Source organism: Zalophus californianus, chromosome X, assembly GCF_009762305.2.
Source record: "Zalophus californianus isolate mZalCal1 chromosome X, mZalCal1.pri.v2, whole genome shotgun sequence".
Taxonomy (NCBI): domain Eukaryota; kingdom Metazoa; phylum Chordata; class Mammalia; order Carnivora; family Otariidae; genus Zalophus; species Zalophus californianus.
Window position 1 is genome coordinate 41,024,333 of NC_045612.1, and position 25,796 is coordinate 41,050,128.

Sequence of the window (25,796 nt, forward strand, 5' to 3'; positions counted from 1 at the left end):
GTGAGTTTCTGCATTCCGTCTGCCCACCTGCACCACAGCCCTCTGGGAAGCCGAAGTATTCTTGTGTGATACCTCTCCTGTTGACAATAGTTTCCAGTGATTTTATGCTGACTTCCTGTGGTCTTTAATTCTTGACACTTTTGTTCACATCCTGTTTGGTATGCTTTAGATGGTTTTCATATGTATATACTTTGGCTCTTCCAGAGACTGTAAACTATTCGAGACCAAGGGCTTTACATTTCAGGTGGGGTTGATGATTTTCTTCCCATGCTTCCCTTCCTCTGCCTAAATCTGTCGTCGTACCTTATTGTGCATTTAATGCCATCTGTTCACATGTACCCTGCAGGATCTAACAGCTAGATACTGCCTGGCATATTGGTGAGCATTCATTTCAATTTAACAAATATTTTCACTTTGACTCAGTAGTCACAAAGGTTCAAAAGAATAACTCCTTTTGCTTCACTTCAGCTGTGACTTTCTTAATATTTTTTTCCTGTGGGATAAATGCTGATAGAAAAAAAAAGATACTAAAACAGGGTATGCGTTTTCAGAAAAATGTTTAAAATGGAGGAAATTAAGTAAATGAGGTCTAGGTCTATGACGAGTAAGCATTCCCCCATCATCGTCTACTGATGTCCTGAAGCCCCTCTCCCTGGACAGTAACCGGGACTGGGGGCTAGAATGTGGGACTGAGTGCTTAGCAGTCTCCCTTTTGAAGCCTGGATCTTTTGTCGGTTTACACTTTAGTCCAGAAGACATAACCTTCCGGGACGTGCCTCCTTATAAAACGGGTATATCATAGGGTTTCCAGTTATTACTAATTTTCGTTTATTTGTTCTAGGATTGCTTTTGTTCATTGAATACATTTTCTAGTACTCCTTTTAGTGTTTACTCCTGAGATTCTCTTCCCTGTGCTCTCTACATATAGCAGATGTATTTCCATTTATAGAATCCTTTCTCTCCTCTGTGCTCTAGTCTCCGCTGTGTTGTTTTTACAACGTCAGCTCCTAATCTCTTATTGCTTCCCTCTGTCATAGCCTCTGATTTTCTTCTTCAGGTATCATCACTTAGTTTAGGGATTCTCATGCTTCTAGACTGCACCTTGGGAATTACTTTCTTCGTAAACCAGAGGCAAAAGACCCAGGTTCTAGTCTCAGCAATCATCTCTTTGTGTGGATCCTCAGGCAGGTCTCTCTTGTGCTTGAAATCCACTGTGTAATAATAGAGCTTTTGCTTCTTGCCATCCACCATCATAGGAGTTTTGTAGCTGTCAAGTACTTTGAATGTCTTTGGGGAAAGGTGATATATACACCAAAAATAATTAGATAATGGTATGCCTTGAAGTAAGATTGCTACATGTTGGATGCCTGGGTGGCTCAGTCGGTTAAGCATCTGCCTTTGGCTCAGGTCATGATCCCAGGGTCCTGGGATAGAGTCCCGCAAAGGGCTCCCTGCTCAGCAGGGAGTCTGCTTCTCCCTCTCCCTCTGCCTCTCCCCCTGCTCCTGCGTGTGCTCACATGTGCGCACTCTCTCTCTCTCGCTCTCTCTGTCTCTCAAATAAATAAAATCTTTAAAAAAATAAAAGAATTGTTACATGGTAACCTGGCACACGGGTTTTGTAATGTGAGTGGAATCTGAACTCTATAGTGTCAGAGGGTTGTTGACCTCTATGACCTGCCTCGTCATAGTTGTAAGAAAAGTAAAGGGTAAAACCTAAGGGCACATTTTGTTTCCAAAAGATGATTTCTTCTCTGTACTGCAGGAGATGCTCTGTTCCAGAGGAACAAGAACTCATCGATGAAGACCTGTACTTGAGCAAAGCTAAGAAACAGTTGAGTATACCTAAGGTTCTCGATCATACAGTAGAGGGGCCTGACCCTTCGTAACAGGACGGGGGAAGTTTTGAGAAGAGAGATGATTTTTTTTTTTTCTTTTTTGGCTTTGAATGATTTCCCTCTCACTTCTCTGTTCTCCCAATTCTTTTTATTTTTTTCTTTCTAATCATCTCCTGAATGTCTAACTCATGATTGTCTTCTGTCTCTCACCTTCCCCTCCCCCTCTCTCTTTTGATGGAGCATTTGATCTCTCTCTTCAGTGGCAGAGTTTAGGAAGACACCCTCAGTTACTCAGTGAGGCCCACACTATTTCTAATTCGGAAGGAACATTATAACCTCAATCTACAATTGGAAATCCATTGCAGATGGAGAAATTTCACGAGTGAACTAAATAGCACTTTTATCTTCTCCTAGAGATCAAGCCGTTGAGAAGAAGAAGCTGCCAGTGGACAATGAGAACCACCAGGTGAGAGACAGTCCACCCTCTTTCTTTTCTCACACGAAATTTTCCCCAACAGAGGACATAGGTTGAAGGGAGCAGCAGTCTTGAAAGCTGCATAGAAATAATGAACCATTTCTTCTGGTGGTCTTTTTTTCCATTGGATCTTTTGATTTTGCCTTGATCTGTTACTGATGTTCAGATCACCAAAAATAGAAGAGCCAAATCTTTTATTTCCCAGATTTGGATTTCGTACTGATTCTGGACAGTGTGAATGTCACGTTCAGTGTCACAGAACATTCAGGGTTGTGTTCCATCCTCATACCGGCTGCTCCTGTTGAGTGTCTGGTTTTTCCTCAGTCTCCTTTCTTCCAGGATTCAGGGATGATTCCTTCCTCCTTCCTCTCAGGAAGAAGGGGTGGTTCTCTGTGCCCCTCCCCTATCCCTGCTTTCAGGCTGGCTGGCTTTATAAAGACTCTGCTGTTTTGAATTTTCAGGAGCACTGTCTCTCGGACATGGTTGCCCAGCTCCGGACGCTGAAGGGTGCAATAAGGTTGGCCGTCCTCAGGGACACTCCTTTCCTGACAGCCACCATAGCACCCATGTATCTTCCCCACCCAACCTTGCCTTTCTGCATGATTTTCCTCTTGACCCTCTTTCCCAGAGATATCTGCTAGTAGCATGTTAGATTCACCTTCTCCCCCCGCCCCCGCCCCAGTCAGGGTAGGTCAGACTGGTGAGGATAGAGGCAATCTAATACTAATTCTTCTTGTGACATCCTGCCGAGACCCAGGCATATGAATACACAGGTTTCATACCTTAATGTCTTGGCTTAATCGTCTGATCTAGAGATTGCGAGATTTCCTGGGACCGCCCTGTCCTCATTCAGTTTACCTCCCCTTTATATACCTCCACCTTCATCATTTCTACTCTCTTCCTCAGCTGGCTCTCCCACAAGATCTTAGATGCATGTCTCTGTGTGTGTGCACTGTGAATATGCGTTAGTCTCTCGCATGCATTTCTCCAAAACCAGCCCTGACACTTGCTGCAATGCTCATTCTCTCCACCCCTGCCCGCATCACAGATCTCAGAGGAGTGAACACCCAGCCCTAAACTGGGTCACAGGAGAGAATTAGATGGTGATTAGGGGGCCTGGGTGTGTGTTGTGGGTGGGATGACTCTAGGAGCCAATAAGTGAGTTGGGGAGGTCTGTTGGTGTCCAGCCGATAAGGTTATAACTGAACTGGGTTCAGTGGTCTAGTGTACATTACCTCGCGCTGTTTGTTTTGTGTAGGAAACCAGTTTCTTTTTATTTGGCCAAGTGTTTTCTCCTAGCATCAGAAGGATTTGACTCATCCTTTTGGTATTTTGTTTGAAATTGGGATTTTTATGAATCGCTTCTTTCTTTGCTAGGTACTTGCTAATCCACTGAAGATCCCTGCTATTCAAGATATGGATGAATTGAACAGTAAGACAATTGGATACGAGGGAATGGACAGACCTAGCCGGCCTCCCTCTGTTGGAGAAGAAAGCAGGACACCTTCTCTTCAGCTTAAGCCTCTGGATTCCAGTGTTTTTCAGTTTTCCAGGTGGGTAGAAAACGTAGTGTGTCTTCAGTAGTAAGCCTCGGGGTCCGTTTTCCTGTAAAGTTGGGACAGTTATGGTGTTTATGTTTCTCCTGAGGCCTAGCATGGACTTCAGATGGAGAAACACGATGTGGGGGTAATAGAACTGTGTGTTGCGTGTACTTGCAAGTTTTCAACATTACAACTGCTGTGTCAAGTCTGTCTGTCTCTCTCTTTTGAGGTAATCATCCAACAAATACTCTTTTATGTATTTTGTATTCACATTATGTTGGGAACTGTGTTAAGTGAAATAATGGACGTGAAAACTTTTTGAAAAGCATAATGTGCACTCCAAATGTAAGGTAATGTCACATAGGTGAGCGTTCTTTCTTTCCTTAAGCTTAGGAATATTGAGGTCCCGTGGGGCCCCATAGGCCTAGCACATGTTGGCCACGTATAAAAAATAACTATTAGAAGTTTGTGCCATTAGGCAAGCCTTCTCGTTCATTGTCTCCTAGAGCCAGTTGTGAATATGAGTTAGTTTTGGGTTTCACTTGTGCATCTTCTAGCACCTCGTCGGTATAATTTTGTTAGTCTTTATAACAGGAAGGCGCATACCTTTTCTTTTTCTTAAATAACAGGGGTATTTGAAGTGTTGGAAGATACGGCTGCCCCTCTACCACCATGATACTGGAACTCAGGACTCCTAGTTAGGACTTGGCTTCTCCTCTCTGCTATGCTTCTCGCTTCTGGCAGGGCCAGACCATAAGGCATGGATAGAGGTGCTCTTAAAAGTAGAAACTTCTGCAGTCATCAGTAACGTGACTGTTATATCATGGGTTATGAACTTTTCGTTGACCTCTTCATTTGGGGTATTTTCTTAATCTAGTCTAGGATAGAAGCGATGGTATATACATAACAGGGTAAACAAACAAACAAACAAACAAAACCCCCCAAAAAACGACTCCTGGCTTTCCCCCCTGATGGTACTGATTCTTTTCCTTGTGTCTTGCTTCGTAGGTGGGTCTTTTCAGCTTCTCATCTAGACAAACATCTCCACATGTGGCCAAGTCCCCTATTCTGTGATTCTTCCACAATTAAGCCCTGTAGACATTGGGAGAAGCCCATGACCCCCCTGAACATGAACAAAAGGTCTTGAGAGGAAGTAAGCTATCTTAGGAGCGACACTAACAAAACTCTGAAGGAATTAAATGAGAATCGGTGTGAGATCACCTAGAATGATGCCTCGGAAGCTAGGAGGCACTCAGTAACTACTGTGAAATCGGAGTCCTGTGGCAGGAGCCGTTTCTAAGATTGAACTGTGCAGCAAAATATAGTCCAGTCCGTCTCAGGGCCTTGAGTCTCATTTGAGTCTGTTCCCACCCGTAGTTTTCCAACTCCCGTTGTAGGTGGGGAGGGACATACAGTAAAGCGCTGTGTGTTTTTGAAGCACCTTGTTGCCTCTCTGCTTCGATCTCCTTGAGGTGGCCACGCATCCAAATTGCCATTGGCATTTCAAGCTGTCGTAGCTCTTGAAGGCTGTCCTTTCCCTGCTGCGACCACTGTCTTTTCCTTTTTCTTCAGTGTTTCTTTTGTTACCCTAGAGTGGTTTCCAGTCCCCTGAAGGAGGTCACAGACGCGGATACATGTATGTGTGTATTTAATGTGTGCAGTATGGCAGTATAACCATTGGGTGGCAGACTTCATCAGGCTTTAATGGGATTTCTGTAAGCATTATTTACCGAACGGCCACATCCAGATTTGGGTTTTGGCTACAGAGGACAGGCAAAGTACATCATTTGTGTGTAATTTTAATTTGAGAATAATATTCTTTCAAGGGAAAGAGATAACGTGATCATTGATGTTGCTAATGTCATATTTTATGTAGGCTCAGTAAGCTGAGGATGTCATTTTAAGCTACATGGATAAGGGGATTCAGATTGAGCGCAAAGAATCCGCCTTTTCATAGGGAGAAATGAAGGTACACAAGAGTTTGGTAAAATATACAGGGTTTTCTTGGTACAACAATGTTAATGAAATAATAGGTTTAGTTAGGAGTTACAAAGGTCTCCTTTGTTATTATCAAAACCTGAAGCTGATAAGGGTCCTTGGGTCATGTAGTATAGCTTTCCAACTCTAGATAAAATAAAGCCCATACTATCCAAGAGAGTTTTTTTAAAAGTTTGAGCGGGGTAAGTTATATGACCTAGCAGGGGCCCCTGAAGGGTCATTGGAAATAGCTTTGTGAGTTTCACAAACTAGCCAAGGGGATGGGAGGACGTGCAGTGGAGAGTAAGTTCAGCCAGGATGCAAGTGGGCATAATCGTTTAGCTTATTTCTGTTAAAGGAAATAGTCCTTTCTGTTCATTCATACTGCATATATTTGAGTGCTTGCTGTATGAAAGGCAATGTTCTAAGGCAGCGATGGAATCAAAAATGAAGGAGCTTATGGCAGTCAAAGTTATACATGTAAGTATCCCCAATACATGCTAGGTTTCATACGTGTGGTTACAAACGTAAGGTCCAAAGTATCCATTAGCATATGGACAAAGGAGAGAATTAGTAGCTGTAATTTATTTAGATGTTTAGAGACCCCTTGAATAAACTGTATGTCAAAGGCTAATGATAAATAGTTCATGTTTTATTTTTTATCTTTTTATTATTTTTGAAGATTTTACTTATTTATTTGACAGAGAGAGACACAGTGAGAGAGGGAACAGAAGCAGGGGGAGTGGGAGAGGGAGAAGCAGGCTTCCCGCCGAGCAGGGAGCCCGATGCGGGGCTCCATCCCAGGACCCTGGGATCATGACCTGAGCCGAAGGCAGACGCTTAACAATTGAGCCACCCAGGCGCCCCTTAGTTCATGTTTTAAAAAGGATAACAAAAAGAGACCATCCAAATTACACTGTAATAGTCGAAGGAGAGGAAGACAGACATCCTAATATGTTTGAAGGAATATTTGAAAACAACAAACACAAGGTAGAAACAGAAGAACAATTTTATAAGTGAATAAGATGGATTCAGCAGCCAGTATTAACATTTTAATGAGAGAGACTTCCAGAATGGAGAAATGTGAAGTGTCATGGACTCTTTCACCAACAAATAACCATTTAACTGGAAAATATTATTAAACAAAACAAGCATTTGAAGTTCCTGGAAATTGTCCTAGAGGCATTTAGCAAATACATATTCATTCAAGAAAACCTATGAAATCTCAGAGACAACCGCAAGAGTCTTCAGCATTTAGCTTGCTCCCGTCCCCCTCCAAGCTGTATTTTACAAAAACTTCTCAGGGAGCTCCAATCCAGCCGGGTGCGGTCAAGAAGCTGCGGGCTCCCTCTTTCCCTAGCTCCCAGTCTAGAGCTGTGGTTTCACCTGGGTCGGACAGGCCTCCGACATTTCTCGTGTCCCCTAGTTCTGTCTTGCCTAAGCTCTATTCCAGGCAGACCCGGAGGACTAGGTCTCTCTCCTCCCACCCAGCCCCCACTCAGGGTGGAGGCTCTCCCCCAGGGAAAGCGTGCTGACGATACTGGACTCCTGTTGCTCTAGCCCCAGCATGCTTATAGGACAGAGGTTCATGCCGGAAGCAGCAAGCCCAAGAAAACATGCCAGCATCCACATTCATAAAGAAAATGTTCTTTATTTCATGCCACTTCTGCACAGTGGAACTGAGGTTCTGCTTAGGGCAAGAGGCCTTAAAGATGAAGAACTTGGCTCTACCGGAAGGAGCTGACTTTTATTATATGGAACGGATCACGGAACATTCCATTCATAAAAGCATTGTCAAAAATAACGGAGATCTCGGTGAGCAGTAATTAAGGGAGCACTCAGCTCTGTGATACACGTTACAATGAGCAAAATGGCCGAGAGGTCAGAAGTTTGGTAACAGAGAGAACCAAGGAGAAAGCCAGTCAAAAGAGAACTCTCCTGGGATCACAGTCAGCCCTGGATTAGGAAGGCTGTGCATAAACACAAGGCTCCATTTACTCAGGAGCAGTCAGACCAGGACATGCAGTGGACTTTACATCAGTCCTCGAGCCTCACGCAGATCAAACAACAAAAGGACAGGGCCCTCACTGGCACTAAGGGCTTACGCACAGCCTCTGACCAACCACTGGCCCATTCATATGCTTTTCTGACCCACGAACAATTCCTAGGAAACCAGGCTGAAAAAGAAATCACACATATCCTGATAGACTGGAAGACCACGTACGTGCTCAAAGTTGTGCCCTCTCCGAGGAGATTCAAGAGGGAAAAATCCAAGCCGTTACTGCCTGGCCGGATGTGGGGCCGAAACAGATTCCTTGAACTGTGATAGCGGCCTCCACGCCACACATACATCCAATGGGAAAGGGTAAAAATCTAACTGGCTGAGGGGGCTTAAGCACAGTCTTTGACCAGTCAGTGGCCTATGCTGACCCAGGGCTGACCCCTAGATTGCCAGGTAAGAGGAGAAACCAAGAAGAAATCGGTTTCCTTTACAGTATACAGCCTCTGATATTCCTGCTCAGATTTCTTCAGCCAAGTCACTAAATAAACAACCAAGCGAACAACGACGTCAACCACCCAGGGAGATGGGAGCAGTAACCAGAGTTGCTGTGCTGTGTTACCTAAAACATCCAACTGTCAGGGCGCCTGGCTGGCTCAGTTGTAGGAGCGTGCGACTCTTGATCTCGCAGTTGTCAGTTCAAGCCCTCCGCTGGCTGTAGAGATTACTTTAAAATTAAAAAAAAAAAAGTCTTTAAAAAGATAAAATAGCCAGTTGGCTGCAAAAAAAAGTCATGAGACATGCAAAGAAACAGGAAAGTGTGACCTGTACATAGGAGAAAAAAAGAAAGCAGATAATAGAAACTGCTCTTGAAGAGACCCAGATGTTGGATTTAGCAGACAAAGACCTCTAGGCAGCCATTATAAGGAAGGGATAACTGGGTGATGGGCATGAAGGAGGGCAGTTGACGGAATGAGCACTGGGTGTTATTTGTAACTGATGAATCACTAAATTCTACCTCTGAAACTATAACCAACTAACCAACCAACCAACCAACCAACAAAAACAGTGGAGACCAGAGGGCAGTCGGATCACATATTCAAGGTAGTAAAAGAAGAAAGAGTGTCAAGCAAGAATCTTAAATCCAGTAAAACTCTCTTTAGAAAATGAAGGTGAAATGATACATTTCCCAGATAAAAGCAGATGGAATTTGTTTCTAGCAAAACTCCCTTTCACGAAATACTAAAGGGAGTTCTTTAGGCTGAAAGCAAGTGATACCAGATAGTAATTCAAATTCACATGAAAAAACAAGAGTACTGGCAATGGTAACTAATTCATTATAAAAGACAATATCATGGCATTTTTTCCTGTTTCTATTCCTTTTTTTTTTTTTAAAGATTTTATTTATTTGAGAGAGAGAGAGCATGAGCAGTGGAGGGGCAGAGGGAAAAGCAGACTCCCCGCTGAGCAGGGAGCCCGTGGGGCTCGATCCCAGGACCCCAGGATCATGACCTGAGCCGAAGGCAGTCGCTTAACCGACTGAGCCACTCAGGTGCCCCCTCCTGTTTCTATTCTTAACTAAGTTAATTTAAAGAATAATTTAATAAAACAATATGTATATATTTGTATATAATTTTACATATGTGTACAATGTTATTGTTGGGCTCATCCACAAATGTGAAAGGTTTGACAATAACCGCACAAAGGAGGTGAGTGGGAGCAAAGCAGTACTGCAGTAAGGAGAGAACACCATAATAAGAAATGAAGAAAATTTTCAATGGAAAAATAAGGTTGATCTAGCAGATTCTATAAGCATTATAAATATGGAATTGCTCTGCTTTCTTCTCTCAGCTTCCTCAAAAGATACAACATTACATAAAGTAATAATGATAGCAATGTGTTAGACTTGTAAATGCTAAACCAGAAAATGTCCGTATAATGTGAAAAGAGGAACAGTAGAAGAAGAAAGGAACAAAGAAGGCATGGCACATATAGAGCACAGCAAGCTAAATAGCAGATGTAAATTCTGTCATCTCAATAATAACATTAAATACAGCTAGTTCAAACTATCCAATCAGAAGACAGAAAATACCAGATTGGATTTTTCTTTAATATCCATGTATACGGCAGATATGCTTTAGATTCAAAGATACAAATCGGTTGAAAATAAAAGGGTGGAAGCAGATAAACCATGCAAACAGCAACCATAAGAGAGCTGGAGTGCTTACACTAATATCAGACAAAATAGACTTTAAACAAAAAATGTTACTAGATATTACACAGGACATTTTATAATGACAGAGTTCATCAGGAAGATGTAATAATTATGCCTATATGTGGACCTAACAAATAGAGCCCCCCAAATATATGAAGCAAAAGCAGACAGAATTGACAGAAGAAATAGATATCAATAAGACTTCAATGGCCCACCTTCCATTATGGGTAGAAGATCAACAAGGAAACAGAAGATTTGAAGAATGCCATAAACCAACTGGACCTAACAGAAATGTGTGGAACACTTCATATTCTTCTCAAGTGTACGTGGACTCTTCTGCAGGATAGACCACATGTTACACCAGAAAACAAGCTTCAATAAATTGAAAGGATTTATAGCATACAAAAGATGTACTCCAGTCCCAATGGAATTAAAGTAGAAATCAACAACAGAAGGAAATTTAGGAAATTCACAAATATGTGGAAATCAAATAACAAAATAAAAAGCTTTTGCATAGTGAAGGAGACCATCAACAAAATGACAAAGCAACCTACTGAATGGGAGAAGATGTTTGCAAATTATATATCCAATAAGGGGTTAATATCCAAAATACATAAAGAACTTAACACAACATAAAAAAAACATAAAAAAATTGGTTAAAAAATGGGCAAAGGCCTAAATAGACATTTCTCAAGAAGACATAGAAATAGTCAACAGACACATGAAAAGATGGTCAACATCACTGATCATCAGGAAAAGGCAAATCAAAACCACAATCAGCTATCACCTCATACCTGCCAGAATGGCTACAATCAACAACACAAGAAACAACAGGTGTTGGTGAGGATGTGGAGAAAGGGGAACCCTCTCTCACTGTTGGTGGGAATGCAAACTGGTGCAGCCACTCTGGAAAACAGTATGGAGGTTCCTCAAAAAGTTGAAAATAGAATTACCATTTGATCCTGTAACTCCACTGCTGTTATTTACCGAAAGAAAATGAAAACACTAATTTGAATAGATCATATGCAGCCCTATGTTTACTGCAGCATTATTTACAATAGCCAAGATAAGGAAGCAGCCCAAGTGTCCATTGATAGAGGAATAGATAAGGAAGATGTTGTGTACACACATACACACACAGTGGAGTATTACTCCGCCATAAAAAGAATGAAATTTTGCCATTTGCAACACTAGAGGGTATAATGCTAAGTGAAATATGTCAGATAAAAAGAGACAAATACCATGTGATTTCACTCGTATGTGGAATTTAAGAAACAAAACAAGTGAACAAAGAGAAAACAAAAGGCAAAGAAAAAAAAGAATCAAAAAAACAGACTCTTAAATACAGAGAACAAACTGGTGGTTGCCAAAGGGGAGGTGTGGGGGGGGGGAATGGGTGAAATAGATGAAGGGGATTAAGAGTACACTTCTGGTGATGAGCACTGAGTAATAGAACTGTTGAATCACTGTATTGTACACCTGAAGCTAATATAGCACTGTATGTTAACCGTACTTCAAATAAATACATAGCCACCAAAAAATTTAAGAGAACAGTAAAATGATTCCATTTACGGTAGCTTCAAAAATGAAGTCTTTAGGAATAAATTTAACAGAAGTGCAAGTACACCTTGTAAACTGAAAACTATAAAATACCGTTGAATGAGATTAAAGAAGACCTGAAATAAATGGAAAGACATGTCGTGTTTATGGATCAGAAGATATAACGTTGGGGCGTCTGGGTGGCTCAGTTGTTAAGCGTCTGCCTTCGGCTCAGGACATGATCCCAGGGTCCTGGGATCGAGCCCCGCATCGGGCTCCCTGCTCCGCAGGAAGCCTGCTTCTCCCTCTCCCACTCCCCCTGCTTGTGTTCCTGCTCTTGCTATCTCTTTCTGTCAAATAAATAAGTAAAATCTTTAAAAAAAAGATTTTATTTTTAAAAAAAGATATAATGTTAAGATGGCAATATTCCCCAAATCGAGCTACAGATTCGATGCAGTCTCCTATCAAAATACCAGCTGGCTCCTCTGCCGACAGACAATTGAGGAGTATGTCAAAAAGAAAGAAAATGAGAAGATGGGACGCCTGGGTGGCTCAGTCGGTTAAGTGTCTGCCTTCAGCTCAGGTCATGATCCTGGAGTCCCGGGATCGAGTCCCGAATCGGTGGGGAGTCTGCTTCTCCCTTCTCCCTCTGCAACTTCCCCTGCTTGTGCTCTCTCGCGTGCACTCTCTCTCTCTCTCTCTCTCTCTCAGATAAGTAAATAAAATCTTAAAAAAAAAATGAGAAGAAACCAGTTATATAGTTGGAAAAGAATTCCTGGTGTATAAACCCACAATTAGCCCTTCTAAATGAGTGAATACAGGCCTGGAATAAGAATCAGTCCCTAAAGGGAAGAACCAGACCTTTACTTACAGAGCTAGTAAGTACTTCTAGAGCCACTAAGTAAAATCCACTTCTTTTTCTCTCATTCACATGATAGTTTCTTTTTGATTTCCTCTTCTGTGCAGAGTTTTGTCCCTTCCTTCCCATCCAGCAGTTAGTTAAGCTCTCTTCTGTCAAGGAGCTTATACTTTAGTACTTTAGGAGGGAACTTACAAGACACACACACGCACACAGTAAAAAGCGATGTATATTATAATCGAGTGCTAAGGTGCGGTAGGAATTCAGAAGTAGCACTTGAGCCAGTTTTAGACACGCGGTGTTGGGTAGGAGAAGGGCGTTCCAATCAAAAGAAGCAGCATGAGAAACCATGGGCATTTCTTTCGGGTGGTGTTTTTGAAGGGAAGTGATGAGACAGAAAGCTGGGGCCCAGCGATGTCCCAGCCCTGCCCCTGACTAGCCACATGACCTTGAGAAAGTTAACTTCTCTATGTCTGAGCATCCTCGTTAACAAATGCACATAAACATACCACTTACCTTGGGGTTGTTGGGAGAACTGAGTGAGACCATACACATTAAGCACTTATCACACTGTCTGGCAGAGTAGGTGCTCAATAAACATTTCTTACATTTGGGGATGGAATACCAAGCTAAGGCATTTGAGCTTTTATGTTGTGGGGAGCAATAAATAAAGATTTCAAATAAGGGTGTAACACAATCAGGGCAACACCTTGGGAAGATTATTAACTTGGCAGTAGGCAGTCTGGAGGTGAGAGAAGGGGAGACTGGGGGAAGCCATTGCAAGAGCTCAGGAGAGGGAATGTGAGGTTCAACCTGAGTATTGATAGTAGTAGAACTATATAAGATTACTGAGAGTTTGCTGGTGTCATAACACAAATGGGACATAGGAGAGGAAACAGGGTTTGACCTTAACAACGGAAGGCCAGTTTTCTACATCCTGAGACACCAGTGGGACCGCGAGGAAGGAATGTGTGCTGGGCTATTGGAAATTCAGTAGAGATCAGGGCTGGGAGGATGACCAGAGGTTATAGCCAAGAGGTGGTATGAGATTACCAAAGAAAAGAAATATGAGGAGAGAAATAAGGACAGAACCCTTGGAGGTGGGAAAACAAAAAGAAGGCAGATGATTTGACTCTAATTGCCTTTCACAGAAGTTTGGTGTTGCTATCTGGTATCACATACTCTTCCTTCATACCTCCGAAGTGACTGTTTGACTCTCTTCCTCCATACCACAGCTAAATGGGACCCTCTGCAGTGGCCCTGTTCTAGATGAATACATTTGTTCTCACATTGCCCCTAAGTACTTTTGCTTTCCCCCTAAGGTTGACACAGCAAGACCTATTAGGATGTAGACCAGTTTTATTTCTGGGTGAACACTAGTTTTGAAGAACATTCAGGGGGCTGTGAGAAGCTAAGGTCTGAGATGTCTTACAGACGTTCTCAGAACTTGCAGAGAAAAGTGGGCAGCTTTGAAATACTGTGAGGTGGCTGATAGATAACATGCTTGACTCTTTCTCATTGAAAATTTGAAATTTGGTTTTTACCTTGAGATTTCTGGGTTTTCTGCAGGGAGGACAAAATAGTTATAGGGGTAAAAATTAGCCGGCAAGGGGGGGGGGTCCCATCCTACTGCAGGATTTTAAATTGTCTGTGGATTTCACAGGCGCCAGTCATTTCATTAGTTCCTTCAACACTTAGTGCATATAGCAGCCAGAAATGGAAGGCGATTTGCGCTTACTCTCCTGCACTTTCCTGAAGAAATGAGGGAGTGCCTGTTTGCCCTGACAGAGGGGAGTTCTTTTGCCCTAAGAGGGCAATGACTCGAATTGGCCGTTTCCACTTGTTTGATTCTGACTAGGGCCTTGTGTTTTAATTAACTTTTACAAGTGAATAATGGGCAATAGCCACAATCCAGTTGGCTGGCAAAGGAACTGCATGGTGTTCTGTTGCAATATAAAAAATGTGCCTAAGTCTTTGATGCTGGGAGGTTTTTGTGACACTTTAAAATTAACAAGCTGGCTCAGCTTTCCTCCGCATACTCTACTAGGCTTTTTATGACCTTTTTTTCCATTCTCGTGTTAGGGGATTTTGCATGTGTGTTTCTCTCTCTCTCTCTCTCTCTCTCTCTCTCTCTCTCTCTCTCTCTCTCTCTCTCTCTGTGTGTGTGTGTGTGTGTGTGTGTGTGTGTGTGTGGTTGTTTTGCTGCTTTTCCTTGCATTTTGGAAACTTCCAAGTCAGGCTGGTTTCAATCCTATTTTCAGAATTCTTACCAAGATCAACTTGGTCTTGTTATGTCCAGACACTGACTCTCGTACCTTTTGATTTCATCTCTCCGTTCAGACTGGTTGCTATCTCAGCAAGGTGCATGAGGGAAGGGTTTGGAGTTCGGGGGTAGAGTTGTATTTTCCTAACCCGAAATGATCTGTGGATAACAGCTAGGGTCAGTTTTAAACGCGGGAAGTTTGGAGAGAGGCTCCATAGGATCGGAATATACCGAGCTTGTATTTTGACAGCTTAACATTGAATTCCCTCTTCTTCTTGCAGTAAGTACAAATGGATCCTGGGAGAGGAGCCGGCGGAGAAACGAAGAAGGCTCCAGAATGAGATGACAACACCTCCTCTAGATTATTCAATGCCTGGCCCTTACAGGAGGGTGGAGGCACCTGTCGCCTACCCAGAAGGGGAGAACAGCCATGATAAATCCAGTTCCGAGAGAAGCACACCACCGTACCTTTCTCCAGAATACCCAGACGCAAGCAAGAATACCAGTCAGAGTAGGGAGGTGTCAGTCCTGTATTCAGGGGCCCAAGACCAACACCAGGGGTCCCTGCTCCCTGAAGAATTAGAAGATCAGATGCCAAGATTGGTAGCAGAAGAATCTAACAGAGGCAGCACAACCGTAAACAAGGAGGAAGTAAACAAGGGACCTTTTGTAGCCGTTGTGGGTGTTGCAAAAGGCGTTAGAGATTCAGGAGCTCCCATTCAGCTGATCCCTTTTAACAGAGAGGAGCTGGCTGAGAGGAGAAAAACAGTGGAATCTTGGAGCCCGGTGCCTTTTTCCTCCGTGGCCTCTGGTCCCGCCCCTGCCGCAGCCGCTGGGGAGAAGGGCCGGGGTTATGAGGAGAGCGGAGGTCGCAGTACGCCAAAGATGAAGAACCAAAGAGAGCTGGAAGAACTGAAAAGAACCACCGAAAAACTGGAACGCGTTTTGGCTGAGCGGAACTTGTTCCAGCAAAAGGTTAGGGCAACACCTTCCCACTGGGAATAAGAGATCCTTTTAACCAAGAGACCAGAGAGTCGCGGCTCTTGACCATTTCCTGCTCTGAGGCCTTTACACAGCAGAAGCCATCGACTCATTCTGTGTGGTGTCTCAGATTGAATGCCCCCGAGTGGGCTTACCGCCCCTATCTGGGGATCGAGCAGGGCCCTGAGCGGAACGTGTACGGAGGAACTGCAGAGTGAATGTTATCAGGGACACGTTTCAGCGCGCGCCTAGCACGTGGGGCTCATTGAATTTCTGTTTCTTGGGCTGCAGGTGGAGGAGCTGGAGCAGGAGAGGAATCACTGGCATTCTGAGTTCAAGAAAGTCCAGAGCGAGCTGGGGACCTACACCGCCCAGGAGACGGAAGGCTTGTACTGGAGCAAGAAACACATGGGCTATCGCCAAGCCGAATTCCAGATTCTGAAAGCTGAGCTGGAGAGGACCAAGGAAGAAAAGCAGGAACTCAAAGAGAAACTGAAGGAGACAGAGACGCACCTGGAAGTGCTGCAGAAGGCTCAGGTCTCCTACCGGACCCCAGAGGGAGATGACCTAGAAAGGTTAATTCCCAGGGTTTAGTTATCAGCTTGGGAGTGCTACCGGGAAGCATCCCTTAGGACCCCCAGTGACTGGCCGTAGCTAAGGGAGGAAGCCTTAATTAATTTGTAGGCCACCAAGGAGCGAGGAATTGGTTAGAGAGCCGCAGTCAGTCTCCCTGTGCGTGGTGGCACCGTGCTTTCTTCTTTCTGTCTAGCTAATGGACACATCATTGTTGAGAGACGTAGGCCCATTTTTAAGGAGCTTCATTTTGTTCTGTTGGCTAATGACTTCATGTCATCTCTTCTGCCCCCTCACTCCATCATACAGGGCTTTGGCAAAGCTTACGCGGCTGCGTATCCACGTCAGCTATCTCCTTACTTCTGTCCTCCCTCACTTGGAGCTTCGTGAGATCGGGTTTGACTCAGAGCAAGTGGATGGGATCCTGTATACGGTGCTGGAGGCAAATCACATACTGGATTGAGCACCGGACTATATACTCTATATACCCTCCTATACCCTACCCTACTCTTGTCTTCTCTCCTCCCCCCTCCCCTCCCTTCCTCTCTCTCCCTCTCCCCCTTTCCCTCTCCGCCCGCCCCCCCATCTCTCTCTCACACCTTTATGCCTTATATAGAGAATCTTTGAGTAAATCCTGGCTCTCACTCAGTCTGCTTCTTACTCAGTTTTGGTGTGGAGAAGGAGGCTAGTTATTAGGCTTTCAGGGGTTCCAGGAACAGAAAAGCGAGAGTCACCAAGCCAGGTGACCTGAAAGCTTTAATTTTCATGATGTAGACAACTTGGCCTCTTCTACACCCTTTCTGAAATGGTTTGTATTCATTTACGTTAAATCAGTCGGCAAATACTGGGTCCAATGTGGTAGATGTTCGGGGATAAATTAAGAAGTATAATTCCTGGTTGCAGCCTTCAAGGAGCTAACAACCTAGTTGAAAGTGCAGGACACACACCAAGTTAACTAACTGCTACAAGTGAGTGGTACAAACATGATAGAGAAGTTCTGGGGGAGGAAGTTGAAGGAAGGCATCACATCAGAAATGGGACCTAAACTGAGATTTGTTTAAAGAACGAGCACGACCACACTGTCAACAATGGCGACAATGGTTGTTCTTTAGGGGGTAGGATTATGGTTGATATTTTTTTCTTCTTGCTATCTTCCTGCCTTTTTCAAATTTTCTATAATAAACCCATTATTCTTCTTACATTGGAAAAAATAAATCGTTTTTAAAAAGAATGAGTAGGTTTGGATTCAGATATCAGTTGAGAGACTCTGTTGAACATATAAGGTAATTTTATATTTACAGTTCATGTTATATTTAGCATTACCTCTGGAAGAATAGCATGAACAAAAGCATGGAAAAAGCTGGAATGTGAAAAAGACGTTTGGTAGAAGTGATGGGTTAATGTAAACGGAACTGAGGTTAAATCATGACCCATCTACTCACCCTCACGTGGCATTTGCATGTCAATAAGGAATTCTTGAAAAAAAGAAATCTTCAGGGCTCAAATTCAAAATATACGTGCCACCAAACTGGGATTTCAGGAAGTGGGGGAGCTCTTTTAGAGCAGGGAGATCTGTTTGATACTCCCTCAGGCTAGTGCTGAGTAAGGGGTTGGTCTCATATTATCAGAAATTGTAAAACCTAACACTCTTGTCAAAGTAGACATTTTGTTGACCCATTGCTTTATTATATTTATATAGCGCATACGCTCCAAAGAGTTCAAGGTACTCTTCACAAGACACTGAACAATGAACACATAAAAATATACCAGCAGTGAAAAAGAAGAAGTAAAGGAGAAAGAATCACAGGAGGTGGGCGTGGGATCAAGCAATCGCAATAGGATCCGGTAGTGCAGAAGAATGTTTCGGATATTTGTCCTGTTTTCCCCTGCAGAGGTTACTTTGGAAGACTCTCCCAAGCTTATTTTACCTCCTTGGAGAGGAGGCCCATCAACAGGTCTTCCAGGGAGACCGTAAGGCCAAGGCGGGGAGGTCCGAGCCAGGCTTCAGCCTCAGAATGAGTGCTGACAGTTGCCCCCGGCCCTGGGCCCTCGCCGCACCTCACCTCTAGCCTGCAGCCTGGTTAGTTTTCATGCAGGACATTTGGACTAGGATATTGAAGGCCCCCGTTGTCTAAATAAATATAAATATTACTGAGAAACGGGCGGTGGGGAGGCGTTTTCAGCTGTCCTCTCAATGATACTTATTCTTCAGAAGGGGGCTGTGAAAAGCTGGGACTTGGCACAGATATGGACAATATGGATGGAAGGTGGTGTCGGAAAAAACAATCGGAGCATTAAAGGTTCAGCTTGTGAGGCGGAGGGTAAGCGTGTGTGAGGGGTGCGTGCCTGCGTGCGCGTGCGTGTGTACGTGCGCATGCACACACGCTTTGGGTGAGTGAGGAGCAAAGTAGGAAAGAATATGGGGAATTGGGCTTTAAAAAGAAAAGAGTTGGGGAAAAAAGTTGAAAAAAGAAAAAAGTTGGAAAAATGTAACTCCTCTTTACTAGTGCTTACTCTCCGCCCATTTCCTAGGCCCAGCCCCACGCCGCTGCTTCCAGCCGCAGTTAGGTGGTGCGAGTCCATCTACTGCGATGCCGGAGCTACCTCTTTGATACCTATTTGCAGTGAAACCACACCAGCGGGAGGCCCCTTGAACCAATGTTAAAAGCCACGGTGGAGAGATTCAAAAGTGTCCCCCAGCCTTACCAAAGCTTATGTACCGTGGAGGCAAAAGACAGCGGAAGAAAAAAGTGGGTGCCTCCTCCCGGCTGTCCAGTTAGGTTAACAGGATCGTAACTGTCCTTTCAAACGTCCCTCCTATTTACACTAACTTTTCATTTCCACAATCCATTTAGGCCCTTATTATCTCATGCCTGGAAAACTGAAATCGGCTCTTAACTGGCCTCACTTTCCTCCCGTTCACACTCCTTCCATCCGCTCTCCTCACTGTCACGAAATTGCTTTGAATGACCTCCTCAGGTTATGCCTCTGCTCAAAGACATGCTAGTGCTCCCAGTTGCTGAGCAAGCGCAGTACAGAGACCCCCGTGGCCGTCCCTGTGCTCTCCAGACTCCTCTTTTAACAGTCCAAAAACAAACCTCATTCCGTCCAAGCTGCACTGTTTCTGTTTCCGAACCTGCCTGGAGATTTTTCTCCTCCACCTTTGCTATTCCGTTCCCTTTACCTGGAACGTTCTCCCTCATCTTTCCTTTGGCTCAGATGTCAACCTTCCCCCGCGCCCCAAGTTCTCCCAATTAACCCGGGCAGTCATAATGTTTTCTTTGAACACGTAAGTTTTGTGTCGCAAGGCTTTTTAATCACAAACTTCCTTGTCCTGTCTTCCTATTAGAAAGCTCTAGATTCAAATATATAGCTGCCTACTTGGCATTTACATTTACATGCCTCACAGGCATTTCAAATAAAATGTGTTAAAAATAAACAGTGACACACACACCCCGGGACTATTCCTTCCCCCAGTTTTCCTCATTTTAGAAAATGGCACCTCCACCCACCCAGTCACATAAGCTAGAAACCTGGAAGTCATCCTTAAATTTTCCTCTTTTGTAGTCCCCCACATCCCGTCTGTCAGAAAGTCTGTCAGTTCTATCGCCAAAGTATATCTTGATTTCACTGACTTTTACCACAGCCACCTTAGTCCAAACAACCATCGGCTCCCATAGATGTTTTTGCGGCTCCTAACTGGTGTCCTTGCTTCCACTCTCGTTCCCACAACTCTCTTATCACGACAGCCAGATTAAAAAAAAAATACAAATCAGATTACATAACTCCCTGCTGAAAGCCTTGCAGTGTCTTCTCACTGCACTTAGAATAAAATCCATCCTCCCTACTTCCTCTGCTTTGTGTCTTGCCGCTTTTCATCAGATCTCTTCCCCTCGCTCACTGTGGTCTTCCCACGGAAACACGTCAGGCTATTACTTCCCCCCGAGCCTTTACCCATACTGTTCCCTCTTCTAGAATGCTCACACCTCCGGTTTGGGCATGGATGCCTCAGCCTCATCCTTCAGGTCTCGGTTTTAAGTGTCAATTTCCTCAGACAGGCCTTCTGTGCGGCGTTTTTTTTTTTTCCTCTCTCTCCCCTATTCTATCATTTCCTGTTTTCAGTTCCTGGCACTTCTCACAATTTGCTGTTACATATTCGGCTGTTGACTTGCACTCGTTCAACAAATACTCAGTGGCTACCTACCATGTGCTGTGTGATAGCTGGGAACACAACCCACATGATGTCTGTCCGCCTCTTTCCCTAATAAGGTCCATGAGGGGAAGGGCCACGCCATTTTGGCCAATCCCTTTATCCCACAGCTTATCATTGTACCTGGTATATAGTAGGTAGTCAATGATTCTTAACGAATCAGTTAATGTTGGGAACATGTCAATATTTCCATCTCCCTCAGGAGCCTGTAGCAGTGGCTCATTCGTGGAAGGGGCTGGCTAAATGAGTGAGGGAAGCAACAGTGCTGGACATGAAAGACTGCATATGCAAAACAGACCATAAGTGCTTCAGGTTTCGGGGGGGCAGGCAGGGTGAGCTGGAGTGACCCAACGTTTCTCTGTAGCTGAGTTTTCACTTGAATAATTGGAGAGGCTACCAAAGGCAAAAAAATAAAAAAGGAATATGGGTGTTCTTTCTCACAGACTGAATGTTATCAAAAGGAAGCTCCCTAGCATGCAATTTTAAAATACTGAGAATTACAGAATACAATCTGGAGAAGCCTATAGAGAGCACATCTTGAGCGTGAGAACTAAAAGGAGAAAAAAAAAAATCTCTGAGGGGTCTTCTGTTCCCTTTTGCCAAGAGCAGTGATAGTGTCTTTCAGGAGAAGAAACGGGGGCGCCTGGGTGGCGCAGTCGGTTGAGCATCCGACTCTTGGTTTCGGCTCAGGTCACGATCTTGGGGTCTCGGGATCAAGCCCCGCATCGGGCTCCACGCTTGGCGTGGAGTGTGCTTGAGATTCTCTCTCCCTCTGCCCCTCCTGCCCGTGCTCTCTCTCTAAAATAACATAAATCTTTAAATAAATAATTTTAAAAATGTTAAGAACAAAAGAAACAGGAGCTATCCATAAAGAGAGTAGACAGAGCAAGCCTCAAGAAAATAAGTTCCTGGCACGTGTTAGGAAGTCGGTACATGCTTGTGGGATGAACAAATGGGCTCCTAGCAGAGGACCAAGTCAGAGACTTGGTGATCCCAGGGGGAGCAGAAAGATAGCATTGTCCCTGTCCGGTGATTACAGATGATCTGGGGCAATAATTTTGAAGCAGAGGCTTAATTGGCAGGCTCTCGGTTCCCAAAGGGTAATCCCCAGATAGAACATGTTTCAGAGTTCTGTACTACGAATTAAAACTCTTTCTGTAGTACGGGGTTAGGAGTGAAGCATGGGGGTATGCTCCGGAAAGTCAGGGGTGAGCTCAGGCGAAGTCAAGCGTAATTTCCCCAAAAGAATACCTTGTTCTTGATGACAAGGACATCCCGGACTTATGACTTCTCTTAGGCAGAGAGGAAACTCAGGGACCATACTTTCTGAGTTCAAAGTCAGGGCACACGGTTGTAATAAACTAGACAGCTGGAAAATACTAACCTAGATCGTCTTGGGCAGATTGTAGCTTTAGTCATTAGGGGAGACATACATAGCATTCATTTTCTGCAGAAGGAACGTGTTTTGTTACTTGCCCCCAACCCCAAGTCTAAAGTTTTGAGGTGAATCATCAGAAACCCCAACCTCCTTTTAGATGAGATTAGTCCAAATGTTTTGGGTGCCTTCTACTCACCAAACACATTTCATACATCTGACCATTGGGTCCTCAGGGGCAGAGACACGATGACTTTAGGCAGAGGCTCAAGAAGGTGTTCCCAAAAGCCCCGATTTTCCAGAAGGCTGTGGAAACCTGTAAGGATCGGAATGGTGGAGATGTGTGGGGAGGGTTTTCCAGGTTGTAGGGAAGAATATAAGTAAAGTCACTGGACTAGGTGGTCGGGGGGGGGGGGCGGTTTGTGAATACAGGAACACCGAAGTGCATTTGAGGAATATTGAATTACTTAATTTGAAGCATAAGGAACAGAATGGACCAAGGGCTGGGGAATACCAGCAAGAGGGGGGCTATGCTAAATCTGCTTACCAATGGAGCCCTTGTAGGCTATGAACTAGAAAAGTGGTTGTTGTATCTCCCCAATTGTCCCCAGAGTTGGGGGCATTAATCAGTTTGAAGTTCCCTTGGACTAAGGTTTTCTCTAGAAGCAGGACATGATTGATCATGGTTTTGTTCCACCTCAGATTTTCACAGAGCTTGATGAAGGGCAAAGAGCCATCACCCCTCCTTTCTTCTCCAACTTCTCGAGTCTGCTTTTCCTCTGGCCTCTGTTAATGTAATCTTCAAGGTATCTAGACTTTGGGGAAGAATCTGGAGAAGTTTTGACCTGGGAAAGAATACCCCTTGCTGATGTAGATTCAGATCTGTGGTGGGAAATAGACCTTGTCATCTGCCCCCGCTCCCCACAGACACACATTTTGGTGTGACTTTGACACTACCCTTTGGGTCACCAATATGCTTAGACCACAGTTAACCCCTTGCTAAGGACCTACCAGATGCCATGACCACGCTAAGAGGCAGGCATCATTTCCATTTGATGTATGGGGAAACTAAAGTGTAGAGAACTGAAGTGCCTCTCCCAAGGCCACACATCTAGGGAGTGTGCAGAGGCCAAACCAAACCCAGGTTTGTCTGACTCCAAAGCCCAGGCTCTTTGCCCACGACACCGTACGGCTTGTCTTGAAAACGGTTAGTCTCGTCTTCGTCCCTTTGATAAGAAAAAGCCAAAGCCAGCCCACGCTAATAGGAATTTCCAAGGAAGAAAGTTCCACAATCCCACACAATGTTTAACTGCCCTCATGATCAGGAAATCGTTCACTTATGTAACGAATATCCCTCCAAACAATGTGGAAATTCATTTCCTCTTGACTGGGTTTTTCACGCAGGGCTGTCACTTGGCAGCTTTCCTGATATCAAAACAGCCATCGAGATCCTATTCTTTCACTCCAGGAGGTCTTGGACTTGTTGGCCTCTGCCTGTGAGGGTTCTCACTGGCTCCTTGGTACCGCACCCCCACCCCAGACAGTGCTGAGGTGCGCAAGTTTCTCAGGGAGTGAGAAAGTGACACTTGAGAACATGCCGGTTTATTATTACACACAGAAGAGTAAAATTAACCACATGAGGTGCCTCTGGAATTGCCGAGAAAAAGATGGCACCACCTTTCTCGTCTTGTCTGCCTTTTTCTTGATTTCTATTTCATCTCCATTGAAGGCTATTGAATCATTTAGTTGAAGAGTGCACGCGTTACTCAGAGAAGGCCCCTGCTCCCCCAAATTCCAGCGTCCACTGCCTCTGAATTGATCATCCATTTTTTCTTAAGCTCCCTGGACTCGTCTTCTCATTTGGGCTCTTTTTTAAAAAAAGCGCTAAACTGAGAAACTAGTGCAAATTCTGACATCAGTGGCTAATCTATGACTGAATGGGTTTATCCTGCTAGAAAAATGTACGTGCTTCCCCGCTCCGCCCCCAACCCGCCCCATCAAGGCCCTCAGTGCCTTTAAACCAAGGGAGCAGAGTCTTTACAGTATCATCAGATAGCCTTTGTGGGGGATGCTGAGGCACCTTCTTGCCTCCCATTGGGTGAATCCAGAAGAAAGCAAACGAAGAGGCTGCTTGTGATTTGGGTGTGATTGGCCTTTCTCCTGAGCAACCCACGCGGAACTTTGTCAGATGTCACAGGCTCGGGAAGTGCTGTTGGAGTAAAGGGGCTCCCACTGAAACTCGGGGTTGACTGCCACTCTACTCATACTCATTGGGCACCTTGATTCACATCGCATTATACGTATCTGTCTGAAAGCCTGTGAGCTTTCTCAGTGTTCCCTCCACAAGGCCGTGTTCACAAATAGAAAGTTCTTCGAAGCCCTCCTCGGAGGTGACTTGTGAAGTGGCGAGGGTGCCATTCTGGAGGAATGGGACTTCAGGGATGACAGGAAAGCGGAACCTGATGGGCTGCCCTTGTGGAGTGACCTCCTGCTTTGTTAAGCCCGAAGCCACTGCCACCTGTCTTGTGGAGAAATGAGGCCCAGAGCAGAGAATTGCAGGCAAGAGTGGGCTTGGAGTTCCTGAGCAGCAGTTCTCGGGAAAGTGGTAGCTTGTGGGAGGCGGAGGGATGGTCCCCTTATAGCTTCTGTATCGCCGGGCCTGATAACAACCTGTTAATATTTTATCAGTGATCACATCGCACCCAGCACGGAGAAGCCACCACTTAGGGCAAAAGAGAGAGATAACCTGCTGGACTTCCTGTTTGAGGTTTTCTCTCCCGGGGAGATAACAGGATTTCTCATCAAAGCCAGCAGCCGCTTGGGCAGAGAGACCAGGCTGGGCAAAGGCCAGGCTTCAGAGCGGGCAGCCACAGGCGCAGAAGAGTCTCCTGCCTGTGGAGCCAGGGCTGAGTGGGCGGGAACAGCTGACCCTGCCCAGGCCCCACTGCCTGCCTTTAGTGCCGTGCCCTTCTCATTCCTCTCTCCCTTCTCCCACATCTGGGTTTCTCCTCTGGTCCGGGGCCAAAAGGCCTCAGGTTCCCCAGATGGGCGCTGCCTCTGCTGCCCCCACCAATTTCCAGAGAGCCGCCCAAGAGAAGCAGATGCGGGAGAAGAGGCCGAGCCCCAGGGCCTCTCTTTCCCCTGGAGCCACTTAGGAGTCCTGCGAGGCAAACTCAAAGGGGTTCTGGGTGAGCTGTGCCGTGGAACCCTGTTTCCTCCTCAGCGCTGCTGTCCACCCTTTTGCTCCGTTTCCCATGGTCCTTCAGCTGCAGGAGGCAGTTTCTCGGGCTCAACCTTCCCCCTCCAAAGCTCAAGTGGTGCCAGGCCCTCCCTTCATACGGATTGGGGTTTGAGGGGACTTACAAGCCTTTCTCGAAGTAGCTCCTGACACCCCTACCTTCCGGCACTTTCCTCCGATCTCTCACAGGACACACCGTACCATGCCTGTACCACACTTCGGTGTGCATGTCTTATCTGGCCCTGGATCAGCGGTCACCTCCTGCAAGGCACAGACTTTACCTCGCCGTTCGCCCTCGTTGCCCTCAGAGCCTTCCGCACATCATCTGACATGGAGTGGGGGTGCAGGCAGTCTGGGCCCCCTGGCTGCGGAGCCCATTGAATGGCTTGTTGGAGTGGCCGGATGAAAGTCTCTCAGGAAGCCCGAGCTCGCCGTTCCCCCAAGAAGCCAGTTTCAGCCTCCCCCTGCCCTATTAATGATCACAGAGCTGTAGGTCACTAGGGCCCCCAGGGGGAGAAAACATGAGTCACACTATTATCAGAGGAATGAGGGAGGGCAGAAACGTCTTTCCTTGTGCAAGGGTCAGAGCCATCAGTTTGGGGCATAACGACAATGGCCTTCACTGTCCCTTCGGTTGTGGCTAATCTAAATTACTTTATGATGGAAGGCAATGGCATGAGCTGAAAGCCGTTCAACGTGGACTCAAGACACCTAGA

General features: G+C 45.1%; 1 protein-coding gene and 1 long non-coding RNA gene across 6 annotated transcripts in view; one reads left to right on the plus strand and one right to left on the minus strand.

The window, feature by feature from the left end:
- The window catches only part of MORC4 (MORC family CW-type zinc finger 4), a 51,316-nt gene extending 33,612 nt beyond the window's left edge, over positions 1 to 17,704 (plus strand). Inside the window, exons 12-17 of one of the 4 annotated variants that reach the window (XM_027608074.2) lie at positions 1,763 to 1,831; positions 2,250 to 2,301; positions 3,688 to 3,863; positions 14,985 to 15,678; positions 15,976 to 16,221; positions 16,567 to 17,704. In XM_027608074.2, the coding sequence (XP_027463875.1) occupies positions 1,763 to 1,831; positions 2,250 to 2,301; positions 3,688 to 3,863; positions 14,985 to 15,678; positions 15,976 to 16,221; positions 16,567 to 16,647 (1,318 nt within the window). In that variant the 3' untranslated portion in view covers positions 16,648 to 17,704. Of the gene's footprint in view, positions 1 to 1,762; positions 1,832 to 2,249; positions 2,302 to 3,687; positions 3,864 to 14,984; positions 15,679 to 15,975; positions 16,260 to 16,566 lie in introns of all 4 variants that reach the window. The other 3 variants (XM_027608073.2, XM_027608075.2, XM_027608076.2) reach the window with 3 other exon arrangements.
- The window catches only part of LOC113930695, a 39,670-nt gene extending 14,299 nt beyond the window's left edge, over positions 1 to 25,371 (minus strand). The window contains exons 1-2 of one of the 2 annotated variants that reach the window (XR_003522590.1): positions 25,240 to 25,371; positions 22,042 to 22,158 (exon numbers count right to left, since the gene is read on the minus strand). This is a non-coding gene — a long non-coding RNA (uncharacterized LOC113930695). Of the gene's footprint in view, positions 1 to 22,041; positions 22,159 to 25,205 lie in introns of both variants that reach the window. The other variant, XR_003522591.1, reaches the window with a different exon arrangement.
- Positions 25,372 to 25,796: the final 425 nt, after the last annotated feature.